The sequence below is a fragment of the Bos taurus genome, chromosome 2 (genome assembly GCF_002263795.3).
Source record: "Bos taurus isolate L1 Dominette 01449 registration number 42190680 breed Hereford chromosome 2, ARS-UCD2.0, whole genome shotgun sequence".
NCBI lineage: Eukaryota > Metazoa > Chordata > Mammalia > Artiodactyla > Bovidae > Bos > Bos taurus.
Genome location: NC_037329.1, coordinates 26,657,027 through 26,684,895, shown reverse-complemented (window position 1 = coordinate 26,684,895; position 27,869 = coordinate 26,657,027). Strand labels below are relative to the sequence as shown.

Below are 27,869 nucleotides of genomic sequence, written 5' to 3'. Positions count from 1 at the left end.
TGTAATTCCATGTAATAAAGATTGTAATAAAGTCACTGCATTATTTATTGCCTAATTACAAATTTCACTTTCACTTTGGGGCTTCCCTGGTGGCTCAGCTGGTAAAGAATCTTCCTGCAATGCGGAAGACCTGGGTTCAATTCGTGGGTTGGGAAGATCCCTCAGACGAAGGTGTGGCAACCCACTCCAGTATTCTTGCCTGAAGAATCCCCATGGACAGAGGAGCCTGGTGGGCTACAGTCCACAGGGTTGCAAAGAGTTGGACATGACTCGGCAACAAAGCACGATTACAAATACCATGTTTTTTTACTATATGTTTTAATAATTAGTTGTCTGTGTCCTTCTGCCCCCCATCTCCAACCTTCATGTTACTTTAAGTGAATATGGAAATTATTTCATGTCTGAAGCTACAAGATTAAACTTTTTACTTATGAATTTGATTCATCTCTGATATTTTTATGAAATATATTTGTTGCAGAAGTTTCAGGTAGAGCAGTGGTAAAGAATCCACCTGCCAATGCAGGACGCATAAGAGACACAGATTCGACCCCTGGGTCATGAAGATCCCTTAGGGTAGAAAATGCTAAGCCACTCCTGTGTTCTTGCCTGCAAAATTCCATGGACAGAGGAGCCTGGCAGGCTGCAGTACATGGGGTCACAAAGAGGTGGACACAACTGAGCTCAGGAGCACATGGCATATCATACATCCTCAGTTCAGTTCAGTTCAGTCGCTCAGTCGTGTCCGACGCTTTGCGACCCCATGAATCGCAGCATGCCAGGCCTCCCTGTCCATCACCAACTCCCGGAGTTCACCCAAATTCATGTGCATCGAGTCGGTGATGCCATCCAGCCATCTCATCCTCTGTCGTCCCCTTCTCCTCCTGCCCCCAATCCCTCCCAGCATCAGAGTCTTTTCCAATGAGTCAACTCTTCGCATGAGGTGGCCAAAGTACTGGAGTTTCAGCTTTAGCATCATTCCTTCCAAAGAACACCCAGGTCTGATCTCCTTCAGAATGGACTGGTTGGATCTCCTTGTAGTCCAAGGGACTCTCAAGAGTCTTCTCCAACACCACACTTCAAAAGCATCAATTCTTCGGCGCTCAGCTTTCTTCACAGTCCAACTCTCATATCCATACATGACCACAGGAAAAACCATAGCCTTGACTAGACGGACCTTTATTGGCAAAGTAATGTCTCTGCTTTTGAATATGCTCTCTAGGTTGGTCATAACTTTTCTTCCAAGGAGTAAGCGTCTTAATTTCATGGCTGCAGTCACCATCTGCAATGATTTTGGAGCCCAAAAAAATAAAGTCGGACACTGTTTCCACTGTTTCCCCATCTATTTCCCAGCATTTAATATTTTGAAATGTTATTGCATTATATATTATTGACATGTTAAAGTGACTATGATACTCTTGATAAAATATTTGTAATTCTATCTGCTTAGAAGAAACTTAATATACATTAAAATGTTAAAAGTTATGGCTTAATTTTACTCAACTTTTTTCATGAGCTTGTTAGCTTTACTGATTATCTTTAAAAGTATTTTCTTTATAAATAAAGTAGATGGAAGTAAGTATCAAATACTCAGATTTCTGAGGAAGTCGGGCAGGTGAGGTGAATGCAAAAACTCAAGTAAATGATAAATGGTAACAGCTAACATGCAGTAGTGGAAACTAGGTCAGACTGGAACATATGTACCTAATCTGATGGGGTATACAATGCTGATTGCTGTACAGGAATGGGGCATGTTGCTCGAAACGATGATTTTTTTTTTTTAAATTATAGCTACATTTTACAGGAATAGCTGCAACTCATTGAGATTAAACAACTATGCAGTGAACAGTTCACCTGCAGATTATTGCTCTGAAAGCTTCTTTTGTGAACTATTCTTAGGAAATTCATGACTTATTGTATTGAAATTGTGTAGACTTGATTTTTGTCCTGAACTGTGTTTTTGTTATCCGTCAGTACTGTTTTCTCTTTGCATACATGCTGAGTTGCTTCAGGTATGTTTGACTCTGTGCAACCCTATGGACTGTAGCCCGCCAGGCTCCTCTGTCCAGAGGGTTCTCCAGGCAAGAATGCTGGAGTGGATTGCCATGCCCTCCTCCAGGGTTCCTCCCAACTCAAGGAACCGCATCTCTTGCATATCCTGCATTGGCAGGCAAGTTCTTTACCACTAGCGCCACCTCTTTACTCCTCAAAAAGAAAAAAAAAATTGACTAGATGTTTGTGTTGCATTTTTTAGATAGTGTAATAACAGGAAATCATAATTAAAGAGGGAGTACTATATCCTATTTTTGATTAGATAAAATCTGATATCAGTAATGTTAGAGACATAGCATTGAGCCATCTTTTGTGTCATCATTGTTCTTCATTAGCTACTAATGTTAGAACATTCACATACTTAAGATATTTATATAGTGCTTTTAATAATAATTTGCTATCTTTCATGTTTCTTAAATTTAAAGCATATTTGATTTGTTGTTTCAAGATACCATTTAAATCTGTTTCTAAGAAAAGTATCCCTGTGTGGTGTTACCTAAATGCGTATTATAACCACACAGAGACATGCACATTATAATCTTAGAGTGTATGTACATTTTTAAAATTATATTATGAATTTTTTATTTATAATAGCAGTTATGTTTATTAAAGAAGTAGAAAGAAGTACAGTGAGGCAAAAACACTCTTCAGTGTTTTTTTTTGTAATTGGAATATAGTTGGCTTACAATGTTGTGTTAGTTTCTGTGATTCACATATAGTGAATCAGCTATACGTATACATACATATATCCCCACTCTCCAGTCTTAAAACCAAATACTGTAGTGATTATTTCCTTTGAGTCTTTTTTTCTCTTTTGTAAATCTTTGAATTTGAAGGAGTAGTTTATGTGATTATAATAATATTACATTACTGTTTTATATCTTGACTATTTTTAACAATTATGAACATTTTCCAAGTTATTGATCACTGTAAGCATTGCTTCAACAACTGTGATATTTTGTTCAACTATCATTTTTCATAATACTGAAAAGGTTACTTCGGATAGTATAAAAGAAGCACTAACATGGCCAACTTTATACATGAAGGCTTTCTAAAATAGTTCCTTACAGTAGATTCCTAGCAATTGGTTTTTAAGGTATAAACCAGTTTGAGGTATAAACAGTTTTTACATACATTTCCAGAGGATTTGCTTACTGTATTGGGAATTATTCCTTTAAAAGATCTTTGCTAGTTTAATAAGCAGAAAATTATCTCATTTGGTTTTTCTTTAAAAATATTTTCTTGATTATAAAATTATACCTGTTGAAGAAAATTTGGAAAACAGAAATACATAACAGTTACCTTTAAATTCATGACCAAGATATTATCAGTGTTAATATTTTGCTGTAAATCCTTTTAAGTGTAATTGACATATAACTTTAAATTTGTTTCAGCTGTACAACATGATCACTGTGTATATGATTATGTGTGTGTAATTCACTGTGTATGTGATTGATGGCAGTGATGGTCTAGTTGCTTAGTCATGTCCAACTCTTGCGACCCCATGGACTGTAGCCTGCCATGCTCCTCTATCCATGGGATTCTCCGGGCAAGAATACTGGAGTGGGTAGCCATTCCCTTCTTCAGGGGATCTTCCTGCCCTAGGAATCAAACCCTGGTCTTCTACATTGCAGGCAGGTCTTTACCTACTGAGTTATGACCGAAGCCCATGTGTATGTGATTAAGTGTATATATTACAGAATGATCACCATAGTAAGTCTAGTTAACCTTCACCTCACATACAGATGTTTTTTTCGTTGTGACAAGATCATCTGTTTAACAACTTTCAAATACAGAGCACATATTACTCACCATGCCGTACCCTGTATTTTTGGAGCTTCCCAGGTGGCGCTAGTCGTGCAGTGCAGGAGATGTAAGAGACATGGGTTTGATCCCTGGGTCGGGAGGATCCCCTGGAGGATGGCAACCCTCTCCAGTATTCTTGCCTGGAGAATCCCGTGGCAGAGGAGCTTGGTGGGCTACAGTCCACAGGCTCACAAAGAGTCGGACCAGCTGAAGAGACTTAGCATGCACGCATGCACACTATTTTCTTGGGACTTTATAAGTTCAGATTTGGGGGGGGGGGTTCTTTTTGTTTTATGATTCCATGTATGAGATTGTACAGTATTTGTTTTTCTCTGCCTGCCTCTTTTCACTTAACACAATGCCCCTGAGGCCCATCCATGTTGTCACAAGTGGAAGGATTTTCTTCCTTTTTTGTGACTAAATAATGCTCCTCAAAGTGTGTGTGTGACACATTTTCATTATCCACTTATCAGGGACACTTAAGTTGTTTCCATGTCTGTAGGTAATGCTGCATAATTCATGATTCATTAATATTTTGATGTAAATCCTGTTTTTCCTTTTAGTTTTATTGAAGTACAGCACTGTGCAAGTTTAAAGTGCATAACATAATGAATTGACTTACACATTGAGGAATGATTGTCACAATAAGTTCAGTTTAACATCCACCATCTCATACAGATACAAGGGAAAAAAATGATGCTTTTTCCTTGTGATGAGAACTTTTAGAATTTTATTCTCTTAGCAACTTTCAAATTGCCACACAGCAGTGCTAACTGTGTTAACAGTGTTGTATATTACATCCTTAGGAGTTACTTATCTTATAACTGAAAGTTTGTACCTTGTAACCGTTTTATCCAGTTCCCTCAAGCCTAGCCCCTGCCTCTGGTAACTGTAAATCTGATATCTTTCTGAGTTCGGTGTGTTTGTGCATGTGTGAATGCATGTTTGCGTGAATATATTTTTAAATTTACTTTCAGATTCCACATACAAGTAAGATCATACAGTATTTCTCTGTCTGACTTAATTTCACTTAGCTTATTGTCTTTAAGGTCCAACCATGTTGTTGCAAATGGCAGAATTTCCTTTTTTTATTGAATGATATCTTTTTTATGTGCATTTGATATGTGTAAAATTGGAATCTTACAGATAATACTGCTTGCTAACTTGCTTTCTTTCGCCTAATATGAATATCTTCTCATCTATGAGTGGTCTTTGATAATTTTTCTTTTTCAGTTTTATTTTTAAAGAACTTTTAATGGTAGTATTAGTGTGCTTTAGTATTAGTAGTGGCAAAAAATTGAAAAGTTAATACAGTAAAAAAAATCTTACCCATCTTCCCCAGCTACCCATTTCCTCTCCCACCATATGCGTCTGTATTAGACAAAACCCGTTTTTTTAAAGTTATTTTGAAAAAATACAAAGAAAATATACCATATACATTTCTGTGGTTTGTTGTTGTTGTTGTTGTTTTTACTTAAAAGGGCTGGGGGATAGCAGATAACCAGCTTCCTCATTCCTTTTTATAGCCAGTAACTTGTACGGAGGTCATATGATTTATGTAACCTCTTCCTCCTTTATGTACAGTTAGCTTTATGGCCTTTTAACTATTACAAGTGATGGTGCCTTGTATGACCTTGTACATACCTTATTTCGTGAATGACATATAAATTCCTCGGAATAGGGCTATTGAGTCAAAGGGTCGTGAATGCATTTGTAATGTGTGTTGTCACAGTGGCAGAGGATTATCAGATTTACCCCTTTGCTAGCGTCGGTAATATATGAGGTCAGCATTTTTTATTTCCTTCAATCCAGTTGGTGAAAATGTTACCTTTGTTATTTTAACATGTAAGAATATGATTTCCAATGGCTAGATGAATACCATCCATTTCATGACGATATCGTTTATTTAACCAATTTCTATTACTATACACCTTCTTTTTTTACTATTATAAAAAGCACTACAGTGACAGTATATATGAAATTTTTTACCCTTGAAGTCCTTTTCACTGCATAATTTTGCTATTTTTTTCACTTAAACATTTTTTCCATGTTATATTAAAAATTATATTTTCATAAGCAGCATAGCAGTCCATCATATGAATATTTCTTAATTTACTTGTCATGTTAGACATTTAGGGTTTTTTTTTGTTTTGTTTATTTTTTATAGAAGTATAGTTAATTTACAATGTTGTGTTAGTTGAAAGTGTACAGCAGAGTGATTCATTTGTGTATGTGTATTCAGTGTGTGTGTGTATTCTTTTTCAGATTCTATAATTTTCCATTATAGATTATTACAAGATACTGAGTACAGTTCCCTGTGCTATACAGCAGGTCCTTGTTGTTTAGCTATTTGATATAAAGACACATTGCCTGGAAAATCCCATGGACGGAGGAGCCTGGAATGCTGCAGTCCATGGAGTCACTGAGGGTCGGACGTGACTGAGCGACTTCACTTTCACTCTTCACTTTCATGCATTGCAGAAGGAAATGGCAACCCACTCCAGTGTTCTTGCCTGGAGAATCCCAGGGATGGGGGAGCCTGGTGGGCTGCCGTCTATGGGGTCACACAGAGTCAGACACGACTGAAGCGACTTAGCAGCAGCAGCAGCAGTGTGTCTTTGTGTATATAATTCCCAACTTCTAACTCCCTCCTGCCGCATCCCCTTTAGTAACCATAAGTTTATTTTCTATGAGTTTATTTCTGTTTTGTAAATAAGTTCATTTGTATCATTTTTTAAGATTCCACATATAAGTGATGCCATGTTATTTGTCTTTCTCTGACTTACTTCAGTTAATATGATAATTTCTAAGACCATCCACGTGGCAGCACTTGGGATTTCATTCTTTTTATGACTGAGTAATATTCCATCTTGTATATATACCACATCTTCTTTATCCATTCATCTATCGACCAATATTTAAGTTGCTTTCATGTCTTGACTGTTGTAAACACTGCTGAAATGAGCATGTATCTTTTTGAACGGTGTTTTTCTCTGGTTTTATGCCTGGGAGTGGGATTGCTGAATCATATGGTAATTCAGTTTTTAGTTTTTTTAAGGAACCTGTATACTATTTTCCATAGTAGCTACACCAGTTTACATTCTCGCAGCCTCTCCAGTATTTGTTGTTTGTAAATGTTTTCAAAATAATTTTATTTATTTTTGGCCATGCTGGGTCTGTGATACACTGGCTTCTCATTGCAGTGGCTTCTCTTGTTGAAGTTCCTGGGCTCTAGAGCATACTCTCAGTAGCTGGGGCACTTGGGCTTAATTGCTCCAAGGAAGGTGGGATTTTCCCAGATCAGGAATCAAATGGGTGTCTCCTGCATTGGCAGGCAGATTCTTTACCACTGAGCCACCAGGGAAGCCCTGATTTTTTGATTATGGCCATTCTGACTGGTGTGAGGTGATACCTCGTTGTAGTTTGGATTTGCAATTCTTTTAATAATTAGCTATATTCAGCACCTTTTCATGTGTGTTTTGGAACATCTGTATGTCTTCTTTGGAGAAATGTCTATTTAGGTCTTCTGTCTTTTTTTTTTTTTTTGTATGAACTGTTAGATTGTTCCTAATTACTATTCCCTGGTGGCTCAGACGGTAAAGCGTCTGCCCACAATGCAGGAGACTAGGGTTCGATCCCTAGGTCGGGAAGATCCCCTGGAGAAGGAAATGGCAACCCACTCCAGTACTCTTGCCTAGAAATTTCCATGGATGGAGGAGCCTGGTGGGCTACAGTCCATGGGGTCCCAAAGAGTCGGACACGACTGAGCGACTTCACTTTCACTTTCTTTAAAGATGATTTTATTTTAAATGGCTGCCTTTAGAGACATTCAACGGGGAAGGCAATGGCACCCCGCTCCAGTACTCTTGCCTGGAAAATCCCATGGGCGGAGGAGCCTGGTAGGCTGCAGTCCATGGGGTTGTGAAGAGTTGGACACGACTGAGCGACTTCACTTTCACTTTACACTTTCATGCATTGGAGAAGGAAATGGCAACCCACTCCAGTGTTCTTGCTTGGAGAATCCCAGGGACGGGGGAGCCTAGTGGGCTGCTGTCTGTGGGATCACACAGAGTCGGACACGACTGAAGTGATTTAGCAGCAGCAGAGACATTCAAAGAGTTTGAATTACTAAAATGTTAAAGGTTAGAATGATTATGAATATATTCTTGGTCTACAGTGCCAAGTTGCTTAGCAAAAGTTTTCATACTGTTTATATATTTTATTTTATTTTTTTATGACTTGTTTGTTTATATTTCCTTGGGTAGCCTTTGTGCTTTTAATTGTTTCCTGCATGGACCCTACAGTCCTCAAGGAGGGGAAGAGGGACAGTGAGAGGGCTTCTTTTGGTTGTCACGTGGACTGATACTTACATATCGGGACTAAAAGTGCTTCATGTTCTCCAGTGAGTAGGATGGGCCTTGCCAGTGTTTTGCAGTAAGGAAACTAGCACATCATGTTTGGAAATATTTCCCCCAATTTTTTACTTTCTAATTTCCCTTTGAAAAATAGAAATAATACATTTTTTCATGAGATCAAATCTGTTTGTCTCTGTTATTTATTTCTTTATTATTTGTTGTTCAATCACTAAGTCATGCAATCCCAAGGACTGCAGCATACCAGGCTGCCCTATCCTCCACTATCTCCTGGAGTTTGCTCAAGTTCATGTCCACTGAGTTGGTAATGCTATCTGATTGTCTCATCTTCTACCCACCTCCTCCTCCTTTTGCCTTCAGTTTTTCCCAGAATCAGATCTTTTCCAGTGAGTCAGCTCTTCACATCAGGTGGCCAAAGTATTGGAGCTTCAGTTTGAGCAACAGTCCTTCCAGTGAATATTCAGGGTTGATTTCCTTTAGGATGGACTGGTTTCATATCTTTGTAGTCCAAAGGACTCTCAAGTTTGTCTCCATTATTTATTTCATTGTTAGAGAACCTGAAAAGTTATTTAACACCCAAAGTTTATTTAGGTAAATACTCAAGTATTTCTCCTTACTTCCTTTGGAGCAAACGTACCCTTCCTTTTGGAGGGGTACACAGTTTTGTGAAAAGAAAAATAATTTCCTGAGATCTTCTAGATTTAAATATGAAACAACAGTAGTAAGCCTGAAAGTAAAACACTTAAAAAAATACGTTGTCTTGAATGTTCTTTTGAAGAGTTACTTTTACCAGTCTGAATTTGTCATAGAAAACTTGGAGAATGAGAAAACTAAAACAAAAATCATCTATGACTCTCACTTAGAAATAGGCTCTAAATATTTTCACATATTTTCTGCTATTTTATTTTACTTTGAAGATATATCTTTCTTTAAATTAGAAACTAATATGTGAACATATTCTTGTTGCAAAAATTCAAACATTATAGTTAAAGACCCTCATTGACTTTCCATCCTTACTCCTGTACTGCTACAGAGTACTTACTCTTTGAGGTTTTGGTATTTATCTCAAGACCTTTCTGTCTGTGGAAGCAGACTATTATTTTAGGGTATTAAAAAAAAATACTTGAATGCAACTTTGTTTTTTCTTTTCACCTAAACAGGTGTTTTGGATAGTGTGCGTAAAGACTTTTTAAACTGTTTTATAGTATTAAATCGCATGTATATACCACAGTTTACTCAGACATTATCTCATTTGGGGACATTTTGGGTGTTTCCTTTTAATTATTGTTATTGCAGTGTTGCAGAAAAGCATTCTCACACATGCCTATTCTTCCTTGTATGTTTATTGATTTATTAAATATTGGTTTCCTGCCATAATCAAGTACTGTTTGAGGCACTTTGGAATTAAGAGGGGAGCAAAACTGAACAGGTCTCTCACATCATGAAGCTTATATTCTGGTAAGAGGAAAATACATAAAACTTAAAATATCAAGTAGCAATAAATGCTAGGAGGAAAAGTAGAGCAGAATTAGGGAATATAAAGTGCTGGAGGATAGGGCCTGCTTCTGTGAATATACTGGCAAAGAATGATTTCCGTGAGGAGGTGATGCTTGAGCACTGACTTAAGTGGAGACGTGAGCCATGTGAAGATCTGGGGTAGGAGCATTCCTCAGAGGGCATAGTGAATGTGAACGACGTGACAGAGGATAGGCCTTGGCTCTTTGGGCTTCCCAGGTGGCACAGTGGTAAAGATTCGACCTGCCGATTCAGGAGATGTGGATTCGATCCCTAGGTCGGGAAGATCCCCTGGAGAAGGGAATGGCTACTGGAGTGGCCAGTATTCTTGCTTGGGAAATCCCATGGACAGAGGAGCCTGGTGGGCTACTGTCTATGGGATTGCAAAGAGCATGACTGAGCATGCATGCACAGACTTTTGAAGAACAGCAGGATCTCCAGTGTGGCTGAGCCAACTTGGTAATGTTCCATAAAGTTGTAGAGATCAACATGAGCTGAGGTAGTTAGAACCATGCTGTCCAGTACAGCAGCCACCAGCCACCAGCCACGTGTGGTTATAGAACATTTGAAATGCGGCATAAACACTGATTTCTGGAAATTCCCTGGCGGTCCAATGGTTAGAACCTGACTCCTCTGCTGCAGTGGCCCAGGTTTGATTCCTGGCCAGGGAACAAAGATCCCACAAGCCTTGCAGTAAGGCCAAAAAAAAAAAAAAACCCACTTGATATCCAAGACTTGTAAAACTTGCTAACATGGCAAATCATTCTGTTATTCTTGCCTGGAAAATCCTATGGGCAGAGGAGCCTGGCAGGCTACATCCAGTCCATAGGGGTCGCACAGAGTCAGATATGACTGAAGCAACCTAGCACAGGATAGTAACAGAAAGAGAATGTGAATTATCATTAATAGCATGTAAAGCTCAACATTCAGAAAACTAAGATCAGGGCATCTGGTCCCATCACTTCATGGGAAATAGATGGGGAAGCAGTGGAAACAGTGTCAGACTTTATTTTAGGGGGCTCCAAAATCACTGCAGATGGTGATTGCAGCCATGAAGTTAAAAGACGCTTACTCCTTGGAAGGAAAGTTATGACCAACCTAGATAGCATATTGAAAAGCAGAGATATTACTTTGCCAACAAAGGTCCGTCTAGTCAAAGCTATGGTTTTTCCAGTGGTCATGTATGGATGTGAGAGTTGGACCATAAAGCTGAGCGCCGAAGAATTGATGCTTTTGAACTGTGGTGTTGGAGAAGACTCTTGAGAGTCGCTTGAACTGCTGCAGATCCAGCCAGTCCATCCTAAAGGAGATCAGTCCTAGGTGTTCATTGGAAGGACTGATGCTAAAGCTGAAACTCCAGTACTTTGGCCACCTCATGCGAAGAGTTGACTCATTGGAAAAGACTCTGATGCTGAGAGGAATTGGGGGCAGGAGGAGAAGGGCGACAGGGGATGAGATGGCTGGATGGCATCACCAACTCCATGGATGTGAGTTTGAGTGAACTCCGGGAGTTGGTGATGGATAGGGAGGCCTGGTGTGCTGTGATTCATGTAGTCGCAAAGAGTCAGATACGACTTAGCGACTGAATTGAACTGAATGTTGATTATATGTTGAAATAATATTTTGGACATACTGAGTTCAATAAAATTTATGTTTTCTTCAGTGGTGGCAGCCGGGTTGGACAATGGTGTTTACTCTTTGAGAGAATCAGGGGTAGAGAAATAAGAATTTTATTTTTAAAATAATATTTCTTTCTTTATTTTTGGCTGTGCTGGGTCTTCCCTGCTGCTCGGGCTTTTCTCTGGTTGTGGCAGATGTGGGGCTGCTCTTGGTTGTGGTGCGTGGGCTTCTTGCAGGGGCTCCTCTTACTGTGGAGCACTGGCTCCAGGGCATGTGAGCTCAGCAGGTGCAGCTCCCTGGAGAGCACAGGCTCAGCAGTCGTGGTGCATGGGCTTAGTGCTCTGCAGCATGTAGGATCTTTCTGGATTAGGGATCGAACCCGTGTCTCCTGCTTGGAGGAGACACCAGGAACCCCAAGAATTTTGTTTTAGATAAAGTTTTAACAAAGTTTTACTTTGTTTTAACAAAAGTAAATTTAGTGTAACATAACATACCAGAAACTACACAAATTCTAAGTGAAGTTTAATGTTTTCCCAAAGTAAACTTACCCATGTAAGCAGCACTTAAACAACAGCAAAAAAAAAAAAAAAAAACAGAGCAAACAGCTATCCTAGTAGCTTCCACTTATATCCCTAGCTCCATAAATTAGTGATAGCATTTATTGTGATTGCAAAGTCTCAGAATTATAGGATTGTTTACAGTATGCCTTAGAATTGAGAAACTTGGAAAATCATCAAAGATTTTATCTAAAAGATTAAGGGTATTAGGAACTACTTTATAAGCTTTCATAATATTTACCTGTTTTTCAAATAAGGAGTTTTTAAAAACACGGTAAACAGGAAATCAACTGTAATTGTAAACAATTTGGTGTGTTTTAGGCAGTGCTATCTATACTATACTCTTTTTCTGAGAATGGAAATCTTTGGGATATTGTGGCTAAACAGCTAACTTTAGAAGTTTTTTATGGAGGAAAATAATTAAATCTCTAAATTTCCTCTTTTTTTTCTGCCTCCAAATGTAGAGAATTTAAGAAGGCCTGCACAAGTTATTTAGAAGATAAAAGATAATCAGGTACTAAGTATCAATAATAATTTTTTTCTTTAAGATAAGATAGTTTCCTCAAATTTATGGATCCAGTTTATTCTCAACTTCAGATGTGCATACATTGAAATTTTATACAAATAAAAATGCAACAAACTTAGCCAGCTATTAAAATTAGTAAGTTTTGTTTTGTTTTATTGTTTTCCGGAAGTCTGTATCTGTAATCTTCCTGGAGGATTGAAAGGCCTCTTTTTGTTTCATATGAAACAAATTTTAGTTTGTTTAGTTAGTATATAGTATCTTTTGGAAATAAAAAATGGAGGAGGTTGCAGAAAAAGTAGTTTGTAACCCCCCTTTCCCATACAATAATGAATAAATAACATAGGATTTGTATTTTTCAAATTGTTGGTGATTTGGGCAGTCTTCCATGCTTTTATTGTTGACTGTTCTTACCTGTGGTTGTGGTGTGTGTAAAATTGATAAGGAATGGTGGTAGATAATATGTACCTATAGGTTTAATAAAATTTTGTAAAACTAAATAAATACACACAAATGAGTACGGCTAGAACTGGGGAAATGTGGACTGTGTCAGCATTGTTTATGCTTTTTACCCTACAGCTGTGCTATTACATTTTGTAAAATGTTACCGTGGGAGAAACATGTATCTCTGTGTATTATTTCCTATAACTCTGTGAATCTATAAAAATTTCACTAGATTTAAAATATCATTCATTGCTTACTGAGCTTACTGAGCTACTAGCTTAAGATATAATTTTCGCAAAAGCATAAACATTTCAGTTAGTCTCTGTTTTGAACAGATAAACAGATTTTTGTAGTTCATTGTTTTGAAAAATGTTTATACTAAGTACCTTTGTTTCCTCTGCTTTTCACTTTACCCTGTCATTCTCCACCAGGTATTAAATTTGGAGGAAGTCCTTAAGTGCTTATGAAAACAATGTCTTAACTAGTAGCTGTCTGCTCTGTAGATAAAACTTCCATAGAGTATCTCACTTATTGATGTTTTTGTCTACCTTAGATAGATCAATATAGGCTGTTGTTCATGATCAAAAAATAACTACATATGTAAAATGTAATGTATTTTTACTCGTAATGTAATCTGCCCTATATATAACTATTGTTAAAGTAGTCCACTTTCTTTTTTCCTTGAGGAATTATTTTTAGGAATTTGAATGTTTTTCTTTTTAAAACTTCACTATTTTAATCAAAATTTATTTTTGTTTTCTAGGAGCAAAAAGATTGTCCTTGATTTTTCCCTATTTAAAGGTAACCTGTCTCTAGTTCACTAATCATGCAGACTTAATACAATTCTCTGTTTGAGGTGGCAGTCTATATTTGGTTTTTAAAATACTGTATTATATAATGGCTAAACCTTTATGTCTTTTCTACAAGATGCAGTCTAATCTTTCAAAGAAAATAATCATGTAATTTATGTCATAGAAGTAAATATTAAAATAAATTCAGACTACATTTCTTGTTTATGCTCCACAGAGTTTTGTTTTGTTTTCTCTTCAGAAATTTATGAAAAATCTTTGCTGTTTTAATGTGTTTGCCTGAAACTATTTTACTCAGATTGAAGTATTGACGCCATGGGAATAAAGGTTCAGCGTCCTAGATGTTTTTTTGACATCGCCATTAATAATCAACCTGGTAAGGAAATTAATGTCTCTATTTAACATTTATATATGAATATTTAATATTTTAAATTATCTTTACATGAAGAAATATAAACCAGCTACCTTCTTTTTCAGCTGGAAGAGTTGTCTTTGAATTATTTTCTGATGTGTGCCCCAAAACATGCGAGAACTTTCGGTGTCTTTGTACAGGTTTGTTGACATTTTCACTCACCCTAATAGTTTCAATTTAACACATTTTAGGTTTTTTCATGCATTGTATTTTTCTTTCTCAGCATGCTCATTTGCAACATTGACTAGACATGAAAGTAATTCTTAGACATATTAATTGTAATAGGATTTATCAGAGATTGATTTTTCCACTCACTAGAAAAGCATGGGTGCTTTTTAAATTAATTTTTAAAAGAATTCCTGAGAGGAGTGAAAATTCTATAGCTTAAAGAAGTCTTTATAGATCAAGAGAAATAATTTTTTATTTATTCATTTTATTTAAATTTTTCTTTCAGTTTTATTGAGATGTGATTGCCATATCACTGTATGAGTTCAGGTGTGCAGCTTAATGATTTGATTTACATACATCATAAAGTGGTTATCCCAATAAATTTAGTTAACATTCATCATCTCATATAGATACAAAATTAAAGAAGTATGGAAAAAATTTTTTTCCTGTGATTTCATCGTTAATATTGCTTTAATACTATTTCCTTAATTTCTTTTCTACTTAATAGCCTACTAATTTTTCTTCTCTTTAGGTGAAAAGGGGACAGGGAAATCAACTCAGAAGCCATTACATTATAAAAGTTGTCTCTTTCATCGAGTTGTCAAAGACTTTATGGTTCAAGGTGGTGACTTCAGTGAAGGTAAGACTTTAATTCTTACCAAACAAAATCAAATATTCTTTGTTTATAAATTTATATTCTCTTATTCTTATGTACATGGATCTGAAAGTTAGACAAGTCTCTGGAAGTACTGGTCCAATTTTCTTCTCAGCCCACTTAATCTTTTGGTCAAACAAAAAGAACTGGAAATTCCTTGGTGGTCCAGTAGCTGGGGTATGGAGCTTTCACTGCTGAGGGCCCAGGTTCAGGTCCTGGTTGGGGAACTGAGATTCCGCAAGCTGCCTGACATGGCCAAAAATAAAAATTAGAACAACTCATAGAAATAGACATAAAGGAGGAAAAACGGAGGAAAAAAATTCATCTTTGATGCATGAATTAATTTCAGAAATTTGCTTTTGGATAAAAAACCGTTGGCTTCCCTGGTGGCTCAGTGGTAAAGAATCACCTGCCAAAGAGAGGGATGCAGGTTCGATTCCTAGGTCAGGAAGATCCCCTAGCGATGGATGTGGCACCCCACTCCAGTATTCTTGCCTGGAGAATCCCATGGCCAGAGGAGCCTGGCAGACTACAGTCTATGGGATCATACAGGAGTCAGACATGACTTAGCAACTAAACAACAACAAAAAACCCACTATATGTCTCTTAGTAGCCTGTCTGTGTTCATGTTTGATTTTGTCACATCCATTTATCTTTTACTACAGTATAGTTTTTACCTCCTTTCTTTTTGTAAAAATACTGAAACTGTTTTTAAAAACACCTTGAAAGCTACTAGTAATTTCTGTTAAAGGACCTACACAATCATTAGAATCTGAACAGTCTTTTTTCTACAGATATTAATAGGCTTTGTCACACTCATATTGTTGGATCAGAGAGGAGAAAAAGTAATTTGGGATCTTGTCAGTATTATCTTTTATGATTTGCTGTGAACCTTTGAGTATTGTTGGTGTAAAGTCATTCAGGTACCTACTTTGTAAGAAGCATTTTGTTTAGGAATGCTTCAAGGAAACTACTGACCTAACAGTTCTAAGAGTTCATGCTTTTCATTCTTAGGAAATGGACGAGGAGGGGAATCCATTTATGGAGGATTTTTTGAAGGTACAAATCTTATGTTTAAATTAAACATTTAGTGTTTACTTTTAAATTAAAAGCTTGATCTTAATCTTTATTAAAAGAGAGATTCAGCTGTATTTCTTAGTGATAATACCAACTTTTTTGTGTGTCCATTTTTCTCTGAAGGTTTTTTAAAAATCTTTGATATTCTAAATTTGGCTGTAAAGTTTTCCCCAAATTTAAGTTTTCTCTGAAATTTCTATTAATGTGAAGATCATTTGAAAGACTCTAAAAATGTGGTTGTGGAATTAATTTCATATTACCCATCTTTAACTTTTGGGAGTCAGTGAAATTTCACGTTCTACCTGCTTTTTTCTTGTTCTAATACAAGATTGGAAGACAATCTGCGTTCTTTGCAATAAGCTGTTTTCTTTATCAATAGCAGAAATTAAGTTAATGAGTGCTTCTGTGTGCTAAAAATAATATTGAAGAGAGATTGGTATAGTATTTGGATTTTATAGTAAATGATTGAAAATTTAAAATATTTTTATATGAAAAGATAGGGGAGGGAATTCATTAATTTTAGATTTCTCTTACCCTGACTTTTTAATCTAAATTTTGGTTGGCGCTAAAGATCATATGATAGGAACCCAAGATATATAGAGGAGTGAAAATGAATTTTGAGGGGGAAATTATGCCTATAATGTAACTGAAAACTTTGCTTCTTTATAGATGAGAGTTTTGCTGTTAAACACAATAAAGAATTTCTCTTGTCAATGGCCAACAGAGGGAAGGATACAAATGGCTCACAGTTCTTCATGTAAGAATTTATGATCTGATTTAAAATATCCCTTTTTTGGTATGTCATTTTTCTGGACTCCCGCTACTGATCACTAATAAGAAAGGGACTTATAAGGTATAAGGGGGAGAATTTTTAAAGGTGGAAGAACAAAGAATTTAGCAGTACAGCTGACCTCCCCTTTTGCTGAAAGGGGAGGTCAGCTGTACTGCTAAAGTTTTCAAATGATGAAAACTTTTGTCAAGAGGACACAGGAGCCAGCTTGAAGGGGTAGAGTTTCCACTGGCCAAATGAGGACAAGTTGAGCATTGATTATTTTGAAAATAAGTAGTGATGATATCATATTATCAAATAAAATAGAAATCCAGGCATCCATTCAGAAATAAATAATAAATGAATAAGGAGGGAGAAAGAAAAACTTCCTTAGTAGAATGCAACTAACACATGTAAAAGAAATTGTAGCATTAGAGATGTCCCTATTTTCCAATCATCTCAGTAGTAATTGATCCAGGAAAAAATTATCTATGGAGGATAAATTAAGGAACAGAATATTTGCAGTGAGTATCTCTTTATAAATTACTTACTTAAAAGAGAGTAAAATACGGGTTGTTCCTCATTTTTCAAAGATTCTGTATTTGTGAATTTGCCAACTCACTAAGTTTATTTGTAATCCAAAGTCAATCCTACTAATGTTTTCCAATTCTGACCATTAAAAAATTGTTACCAGGGCTCATGTCAGCAGTTCACGTTTTTTCTATGGGTAAAAATTTGCTCTGCTCTTCAGTAACATAAACTCTTTTGGGCTCAGAAGAAGTTAATCTGTCAGCACCATATGGATTATTTCTGTGTTTTCTATTTCATATTTGTAACTCCCTTCTTCAACCATGAGAAATCTCTCTTCCATTATGTTAAAAAAATTCTACTCATTTGTTGAATCCTAGGTTTAAAAATTGCCACCCTGTAACACTGGGAAAAGTAACGTACTAACTAGAGTTCACTGTTTTTAGCAATTTTTGTTTTTAAAGTGAGGCTACGTAGTTATCGCATTTAAAAGTGACTTTTGTTAGTACTTTCTAGTATAAAGTTTGTATGGTTTTATGACTCAAAATATGTTATATTCATTTGTTTCTGATTATATTTCATTTGTTTTTCCTGCCAGATTGATTTGTTTTTTGTCCTTTTTTTTAAGCTTTTTTTTTTTTTTTAGATTCAAAAGTATTTTATTCAGTAAAAAATCACTAACCCCAAGTTTTAGCACCAATAAAACCAAAAATAGAAGTGTTATATGATCCAACAATTACATCCTGGGTTTGTATACCAAGGAAATGAAAATACTAATTCAAAAAAACATGCATTCCAGTGCTCATAGCAGCATTATTTACAGTTGTCAAGATATAGAAGTCAGCTGTGTTCATCAACAGAGGAATGGATAAAAATGTTAGAAATATAACAGAATATTACTCAGTCATAAAAAATGTAATTATGTTATTTGCAACAGCATGGATAGACCTGAAACGTATTTTGCATAGTGAAATATGTCAGCCAGAGAAAGACCACACTGTACATTATCACTTATAGGTGGAATCTAAAAAATAAAACAAATAAATGAATATAACAAAACAGACTCACTAATACAAAGAACAAAGTAGTGGTTACCAATGGGAATAGATAAGGGTAGAGGTGTACAGGATAGGGAATACAGGATTGAGAAATACAAACTCAGTTCAGTTCAGTTCAGTCACTCGGTTGTGTCTGACTCTTTGCGACCCCATGAATCGCAGCACGCCAGGCCTCTCTGTCCATCACCAACTCCCAGAGGTTACTCAAACTCATGTGCATCGAGTCGGTGATACCATCCAGCCATCTTATCCTCTGTCGGCCCCTTCTCCTCCTGCCCCCAATCCCTCCCAGCATCAGTCTTTTCCAATGAGTCAACTCTTAGCATGTGGCCGAAGCACTGGAGTTTCAGCTTTAGCATCATTCCTTCCAATGAACACCCAGGACTGATCTCCTTTAGGATGGACTGGCTGGATCTCCTTGCAGTCCAAGGGACTCTCAAGAGTCTTCTCCAACACCACAGTTCAAAAGCATCAATTCTTTGGCAATCAGCTTTTTCACAGTCCAACTCTCACATCCATACATGACCACAGGAAAAACCAAAGAAAGGCAATGCCAAAGAATGCTCCAACTACCGCACAATTGCACTCATCTCACACGCTAGTAAAGTAATGCTCAAAATTCTCATTTGTTGAATCCTAGGTTTAAAAATTGCCACCCTGTAACACTGGGAAAAGTAACATACTAACTAGAGTTCACTGTTTTTAGCAATTTTTGTTTTTAAAGTGAGGATATGTAGTTACCGCATTTAAAAGTGACTTTTGTTAGTACTTTCTAGTATAAAGTTTGTATGATTTTATGACTCAAAATATGTTATATTCGTTTCTGATTATATTTCATTTGTTTTTCCTGCCAGATTGATTTGTTTTTTGTCCTTTTTTTTAAGCTTTTAAAACATTAATATGATTCTAAGAATCAAAGCAGAGAGAATACCATGGAATTATCACTCCCACATAACTCTTCACTCCATTTCCATTCCCCCATTTTTTCACCCCTTTTTACACCACCTGTCCATATTAGTAACCAACCTCATTAGTTTCTGGCTTATTTTTCTATATTTCTTTTTACAAACATAAGCACAGATACACACTTTTTTCTTATTTTCCATTTTTTCTTATACAATAGATAGCATACTGTACATAATGTTTTTCTCTCTTCACTTAATGATATATCCTAGAAATCATTTCATATCAGTTCATAGAAATCTTTTTCCTTTTTTCATAAATGCATAATACTCTATTGTGTGTTTATATACTATAATTTATTCAGCCAATTACCTATGTATGGATGTTCTTGATTGTTTAAACAGAAAGAACTTATATCACATTTGTTGTTTAGAATACACAGATAAAAAGAAGAAAAACAATCCTCTCCCCAAGTGCATCTTTTCATGGAATAAAAATATAGAGTTGCATATACTCTGTAATCAACATTTGCATGTAATATAAACTTCTTTGTATGTTACTAAATATGAATTAGTAACATTTTAATACTACATGTTAATCCATTGTTTGAATGTACTATGGTTTTATTTATTTCATCTCAGTTTTGAACGTTTAGTTGCTTCTTGTTTTCAAACTGCTCCAGTGAACACTGTTGTACCTATTGTTTGATGCATTTTTAAATTCTTCTATGTAAGTGACTGGAAGTTTACTTAGTCAAATGTTTATACATGTTTAAGGGTTTACATATATATTGTTGCGTTGACTTCCAAAAGGAAGTGCTAATTTTACCAGATCCTCAGCAACACTGTTATCATTTATTTTCACTTTTTAAGATAAAATTCTCCCCATGCTAACCAAAACCCCTGTGTTAAATTCACATGTATATTCTCAGAATTTTCCTCCTGTTGGTTTCTCCTGACCTCTTTCCAGTTCTGGTTAACTCATCTTTACTTCTTTGTTGTGGTTTTTTTTTTTTTTTTTTTACAGAAACAACTTCAGTTTTTTAATCTTTAAAAAAAAATATCGTGGTAACATATAAAATTTGCTGCTTTAACCATTTGTAACTAAGTCAATGATATTATTTATATTCACAGAATTGTGCAGCTACCACCACTATTTCCAAAACTATTTCATCATTCCATAGAGTAGCCATTTCCCCTTCCACTCAGCCACTTGGTAACCTTTATTCTACTTTCTGTCTCTGAGCATTTACCTATTCTATATATAGAAGTGGAGTCATACAATATTTGTCCTTTTGTGTCTAATGTATTTCACTTAGCATGTTTTGAAGGTTTATCCATGTTTTATAGCATGTATCAGAACTTCCTTCTTTTTTGTGGTTGAGTATCTTTCCAATGTATATACATACCACATTTTGTTTATCCATATTTATTTGTTAGTGGACATTTGGGTTGTTTCCACTTTTTGTCTGTTGTGAATAGTGTTGCAGTGAACATTGGCACATATGTGTATTTGTTTGAGTCCCTGTTTTCAGTTCTTTTGGATATATACCTAGGAGTAGAATTGCTGGATTATATGGTAATTGTATGGTTAGCTCCTTAAGGAACCATCAAACTTTTCCAGAATGGCTACATCATTTTACATTCCTACAAGCATTATACAAATTATGCTAGTTTTTAGCATTATTTGTTCTAGTTTTGACATTCTCATCACTTTTTCACCAATCTGAGAATGACTGTGAAGCACTGCAAGTGTTGATTTAGGGATTATAAATACATTATAGTGAGCAAGCCCGTGGGCAAATATGAAATCTGTGAAGTGAGGATTTACTATATCTTGATGCAAATTGTATATACTGAATGTAACACAAATACATATATAGTATACACCTAGGTTTTTACATTTCTAGGTGCTTTTATCAAGTTGAGGTGATTACAGCTGTTACAGTGAGAAAACAATAACAGGTTATCACTTTTTAAAATAAGGTGAGCTTATTTTAAAGTTCTAACATGTACATGAAATACATGTATACGTTAGAATTTTTTTAGTAGTATTGTTTGTGTTTTAACCAAAGGTTAGCTTAAATTGTGTTCCTTCTTTCAAATTTCTAATGCTTTTTTAAAGATTTTTTTAGATAATGAATCTTATACAGTACCCATCTTTAGTCCGTTGTATCAGTATGTCTTCATAGCTACTCAGATAGCAGCTTTCTTAACTACAAAGTTTTAAGGTTGATGAGAAGAAAAAAAGGATTTTTTAAAATGACTTTTTGCTTATTTTAGATTTTGTCTAAATTTTAATGCAGATCTCTTTCTTCAACATGAGATTTACTTTATGTTAGGGATAACAAACTCTAAGACCTATAGGTCTTAGGCAGGTAACATAAGGGAATAAAGACTGCTGGGATGAGAAACTTAATTATTAATCTTTCTATTAGAGAAGACAGGGATACTCAGCTTGACCAATAATTGCCACATGCCAAGTGCCACATCTTCCAGGTTTTAAAAAAGGTCTAGAATATGGATTTTTATATAGAAGTATCTAAATTTGTAAATCTTGGCAGCTAGTTTAAAAATTTATAATATACAGGATGGACCACTTCTGTTCAGGCCCCATGGAACACATGTGAGTGCGTCAGAATGTGACCTGGGCTCTAACTGTTTAAAATGCTAAGGCTGAAAAGCACTGTTGTTAAACTAGTGCGATGTTTTGGTAAGTTACGGTATACCCAGATAGTAGAACGTTGTACAATTATGGATATTCAGTAAGAATCCAGTTACATGCAAGAAACATGGATGGATAGACGTAACAACAAAACATCAACTTTAATTTCATGTATGTTTTCAATAATGTATAGGTGTTTCAGAACAAAATTTTGAAAATGCATTATGTCAAAGCATCTTGCATTCGATTCTATTTAAGGTTAAGGTAAATAAGATTCTATTATGTTAACGTATGTATGAATTCTTGTTTTCTACATTGTTTCCAATGCAGTTATTTTCTTTTCCTTTTTAGAGATGCTAACTTTGTTTTTCTCTGACTTTGTTTTTATTCTTCTATTTGATGACTTCCAAAAGAACAACAAAACCAACTCCTCATTTAGATGGGTAAAGATTATTTTCATGTATTTTACAACCTATTTTAAATTAATATATTAAAATAAGAAACTTTTATTTAATCATCTTTACTTGACTCTTTAGGCATCATGTGGTTTTTGGGCAAGTGATTTCTGGTCAAGAAGTTGTGAGAGAAATAGAAAACCAGAAAACAGATGCAGCTAGCAAACCATTTGCTGAGGTACGGATACTCAGTTGTGGAGAGCTAGTTCCAAAAGCTAAAGGTAAATACAAGTATATATTTCTGCTAACTTTTATGTGCACAAAACAGTCTTAATTAGTTGGCATGAACTTTATACTAGAGTAAACATAAGTATGACATTTTTGTGTATTTTTAATGTATTTTTGTGTTTTTTAAATCTGTTTTACCTTACTCCATATTTTGCTCATTTACTGTGAAACTGATTAACTTTCCTTGTCATTAATTTACAGTAATTCATCCTTCTGCTTCCATATTGTTTTTTAGATTTTTTGAAAAGTGTAGTTGTCTAAATAGTATGGTAAGTACTCTTCTAGGAAAAGAGTGTGGGGAGGATGACAATTGACAAGATTAACATAGGCTAACAAACTTTATGGGAATAAATTATTTCCCCTTCATGCACTGCTTAGATTCATAACCATCTGGCACGTTTGAGACACTTGTTTTACTTAAACAAGAACACGTCAAGTTAACACAACTGGTAGTTTGCTATGATACTATCTGAAATGGTAAGAATTTGGTTTTAAGTATTTAAAGTCTTTATATTAAATATGTAATTTCTATTGTTTATTACACATATTGGGAGAAGGCAATGGCAACCCACTCCAGTACTCTTGCCTGGCAAATCCCATGGACAGAGGAGCCTGGTGGGCTGCAGTCCATGGGTTGCTAGGAGTCGGACACGACTAAAGCAACTTAGCAGCAGCAGCAGCAGCAGCAGCAGGGAAATAACTGGCCAGAGTGGGAACTTGAAAGAGACCATTGGTTTGTTTTGATTTTATGATTTTCTTAAAGAATAGCTAAATTCATCACGCAAGTGAGGCTCTGCCTCAATGGTTCTACTTCACCTGCCTAAACACTCCCCCGTCGCACACGACTTGGTCCTACCGCCCGCGTGGGCTTGCCACCTCCCTTTCTCTCCCTACCTCCCTTTTTGTGACCACCTCTACACCCCAGCGGAGAAGGCAATGGCACCCACTCCAGTACTCTTGCCTGGAAATCCCATGGACGGCAGAGCCTGGTAGGCTGCAGTCCGTGGGGTCGGACACGACTGAGCGACTTCACTTTCACTTTTCACTTTCACACATTGGAGAAGGAAATGGCAACCCACTCCAGTATTCTTGCCTGGAGAATCCCAGGGATGGGGAAGCCTGATGGGCTGCGTCTATGGGGTCGCACAGAGTCGGACACGCCTGAAGCGACTTAGCAGCATTACACATATTGAGTCTGACAATCTCAAAGTAATGAGGTGAGTTTACCTTCAAATCTGTATGGAAAGCAATAAAATACTGAATTGACCTATTCTTAGTTGTCTAAGAAATAATAAATAATATCAGTACTTAGTGTTTCATGTTTAACAAATGTGGGAATCATCTATAACCTTTCTTCTCTCATTTTCATGAGAACTATATAATACTATTTCTCTCATTTTACAGATACAGTCAAGGAAATTGTTCTTTACCACATCAGGGAACTGGACCCAAGTTTGCTGGCTCCAGATCTAAAGCTTTGTTTGTTAGGTGTTGCTAACTCATTAAAGTCTTTAATATTCTTTTCAGAATTGCCCTAAATAGAACATTCTGTTCTCAAGTTTTAAGTATACTGATGTGCTCTGTAATATGTACATTTCATTTTGCTTTAATATAAAAAGACCCACAATATTTCTGGAGGAGAATCCGCAGACACACACAGACAGGGTTTGTGAGATCTTAGTTCCCCAACCAGGGATCAAATCTAGGCCCATGGCAGTGAAAGTATCAAGTCCTAACCACTGGACTGCCAGAGAAATCCCTGGAGAAGACTTATTTTTAATAAAAACTAAAAAGCAATCTATATTAAACTTTGAAAATTTTAGACCCTGAATCTTGCCATTTTATTCTTCAAAGTGTTCTTGGTACAATTAGAATATTTTGGTTTAAGACATTTCTTCCCATATCATGTAGAAAAGTCTTCATATTTTATTTTTTTTTATTTTTATTTTTTTTAATATGACATGTTAAATTTTGGATACTTTTTTATTTTGAGTGTTTTGTACAATTTATTGGTTCCAATTATCATTTTATTTGTGAGAACACTTACACTGAAGTTACTATTTTTTTCATTTTTGTTGAACAATTTTTATCATTTGTCTTAAAACTTTCATTTATTTCTTAAATTTCCTAACGTATAAATAGTTTTTATGCTCATCTAGTAAATTGCAACAATCTTGCAACAGCTAATTTGAAGGAAATGCCAATAGGTAAAATTGGTGCAATTTGAACATCAAGATAATTAAGTACTGAATTACAAATCACAATATAAAAAAAGTATTCATGAAGAAACCTATGTGTCCATCAACGAAGGAGTAGACAAAGAAGATATGACATATATATATAATGAAATTTATATTTAATATAGTATATAATATAATGGTATTATTGTCATACTGAGTGAAGTAAATTGTACAGAACAAGAAATATCATATGACATCCCTTAAATGATACAGTTGAACTTATTTACAAAACAGAAGCAGTCTCACAGAGAACAAACTTACAGTTGCTGGAGGAAGGATGGAGAGAAGGGGTACTTAGGGTTCATATTTTATTTTGTACTCAGCAATTGTTCTTTGGCTTTTTTCTTGTGTTTTATAATTTTTAAGGATTTTGTGTTAGGATCTATTCTCTGCTTATAACAGTTAAGAATGCTGTGTGGTTACATATTTAGAAAGAGACTGAGGTAATTAAAAAGCTTACATCTTAAACCATAAAAGTTATCATAGACTCTCTAATACATCTGGTGTAAAAATTCTTCTTGGTATTAACTGGTTAGTGTTTGAATATTTGCTGAATGGATGAGAAGGTGAATGAATGTCACTGTTTATATGTTATTATGTTTTTATCATATATTTTCACCTGAAGTGATAAATACTAATTTTGCCTGTGCCATTGTGGCCAGGAAGTTGTGCTGAAAGTTGATGTAGTATTCTAGTGTGTGTTCCCCAGACTCATGCTAAGGAAGCATTTCTTGCCTTATCAGTTTCATCAGTTGAGGAAAATTTGTCCCTTTGTTAGTGTCTTCGCAGGAGTTATTGAAAAGTTCAGGTTTGTTTCAAGCATACTGTCCATGCCTGCTCTGTTCTGGATCACACTATGGAAGGAGGAGAAGAAAACAGTTTGGCACCTATTACCCTACAGCCCTTCAGTTATCATTCAGAACACTGGTCAGAATGAATTTTGTCATGCATCTGTATGATCTTTTTTTTTTAGGTGTAGCTATGTCTTACATCCAGTTTATGTTTGATGGCCTTCTTACAGTCTTAAATTGGAAATAGTCAAAAAGCTTTGGGTAGCACAATGGTGTTCATTGTCATCATATTCAAAACCTTGTTTGAGGGATACACACCCCAATTTTAAAAAATAAATATAGAATTTTTTTTCTTTTCTTTTTCTAACTTCCTTAAAGAAAACAAAAAGACTTCTGAGGAAATCTGTCTGGGCCCACCTATATGTGGTCTTGGTGAGTCTGGGCAATCATCTTGTGCCTTTGTCCCTTTGCTGTTGTGAGATTGGAAATTCTACTCTTTCTGGCTATTTGAATGTGCCTGAGAAGGTTCAGAGTCAAGGGGAGCATCCTTCTAACAGGTGCAGAGGGGAAACACTGGAGACTAACCAAAACTGCATCCGTATAGAGGCTATCAAGGGGCGGGCCGAGTGGAGGATAGAACACGGACCACTGCTTTGATAAGAACACTTCCTGGTTCTTTAGAAGTTACCATGAACTCAGATCATGCTGGTCTCTTCAGAGTTCACTGCAGTTGTTAAAGAGATATCTGTACACCTTTACCTTGCAGTGTGAGATGGGACCAGTGATATATTACAGAGTACATAGAAACACAAGTGCTGAGTTATGGCAAATGGCAGTAAACAGTTAAATGAGCAGAAATCTTGCATATATGTAATAGAAAACAGATTACCTGGCAATACAAAAAGAAGAGCACAATAGAGGAAGCAGCTGGTAAACCTTGTTCTTGTAAACCTTTCCACGGTGGAAAAGATCAGCGACTCATTTGTATGGTGACAGGATCCCATTTCAGTGTCCTTATTCTTAAATTAAGAGCCATGGTAATGGCACTTTTCATGGAAAATAGTGGGATATTAAACTAAGAAACTGTTTAGAGGGGAGACCCAGTAATTTTGAAATGAAAAGAGGGTTATTTTAGGTATAATTCCATTCTTTACTTCAAACCTTATTTTGATGATGGCCTGGAAATTTTCTTTAATATAAAGGTTTCATGTGAAATTAATTGGTATAAAATTTATAGCTCTCAAAAAACTAGTAAAGCAGCATTTTCTTACCTTACATTTTTATAAGTAAAATGTTCTGGAAACTTGTCTTTTCACCTTAACATCATACTAGTAAAGTCAGTATCTGGTAATATTATATACCACACCCTACCAAGAGTTTAAAAGTGTTGCTCTTTGTAATTCCTTTTTATCCATTAAATCATTTATCCAGTAATGGATGAGTAATGATTCTTAACTTGCATTGTGTTTTGCTTTCAGTACTATTTCATTTTATTTTAAGGATAGTTATATGCTTATAAATGATGCTTTGAAATAGATTTTATTTAAGTGGTTAGACAGTAGGTTTTGGGTTTTTTTGGAGAATGTGGTGACAGTTGTTATCAGACTTGAGAGTTTTAAATTTTCTTTAATTTTAAAAGTTAATACGTTTTGTTCAAAATTTAGAAAGCATAAAACAGTAGTCATTGAAAAGCCTTTCCTCATCTCTGTCCATATCTCAGGCAGATTATATTGCCCTAAAAATAGTTATGAATCTCCTTCTGATCTTCTGTACTGTTGTGATATTTTGCTTCTCTCAAATGCTTACGTGAAAAGTGATGTGAAAACTAAATAATGGTTTCTTAAATGTTTTTAATACATTTAGAGGGCTTTCCTGGTGGCTCAGACAGTAAAGAATCTGCCTGCAGTGCAGGAGATCGGGGTTTGATCCCTGGGTCGGGAAGATCCCCTAGAGAAGGGGATGGCAACCCACTCCAATATTCTTGCCTGGAGAACTCTATGGGCAGAGGAGACTGGCAGGCTATAGTCCATGGGGTCGCAAAGAGGCGGATGCGAGTGAGCAACTAACACTTGCATTCTCAATCATTTAATAGGGAGACTGGGCTTGCTTTTTAAGAAACCAACTGCATGCAGTGTATTTCTCTGGAAAGAATCACAATGTAAAATAAATATGAATTGGAGCTGGTGAATAAAGCTTTGTTAATCATGGGATAAAGCATGACTGTG

At 35.8% G+C, this 27,869-nt stretch overlaps 1 protein-coding gene across 12 annotated transcripts in view; it reads left to right on the top strand.

Annotated features, from left to right (window-relative positions):
• Window positions 1–27,869, top strand: part of PPIG (peptidylprolyl isomerase G) — a 45,799-nt gene that overhangs the window by 4,624 nt on the left and 13,306 nt on the right. For 3 of the 12 annotated variants that reach the window (XM_005202370.5, XM_005202371.5, XM_005202373.3), the window contains exons 2-10: window positions 12,385–12,434; window positions 13,651–13,688; window positions 13,995–14,072; window positions 14,174–14,248; window positions 14,809–14,916; window positions 15,946–15,990; window positions 16,678–16,765; window positions 22,344–22,373; window positions 22,467–22,606. In XM_005202370.5, coding sequence (XP_005202427.1) covers window positions 14,012–14,072; window positions 14,174–14,248; window positions 14,809–14,916; window positions 15,946–15,990; window positions 16,678–16,765; window positions 22,344–22,373; window positions 22,467–22,606 — 547 coding nt within the window. In that variant the 5' untranslated portion in view covers window positions 12,385–12,434; window positions 13,651–13,688; window positions 13,995–14,011. Of the gene's footprint in view, window positions 1–12,384; window positions 12,435–13,650; window positions 13,689–13,937; window positions 14,073–14,173; window positions 14,249–14,808; window positions 14,917–15,945; window positions 15,991–16,677; window positions 16,766–22,281; window positions 22,374–22,466; window positions 22,607–27,869 lie in introns of those variants that run through there. The other 9 variants (XM_005202375.5, XM_005202374.5, XM_005202376.5 and 6 more) reach the window with 4 other exon arrangements.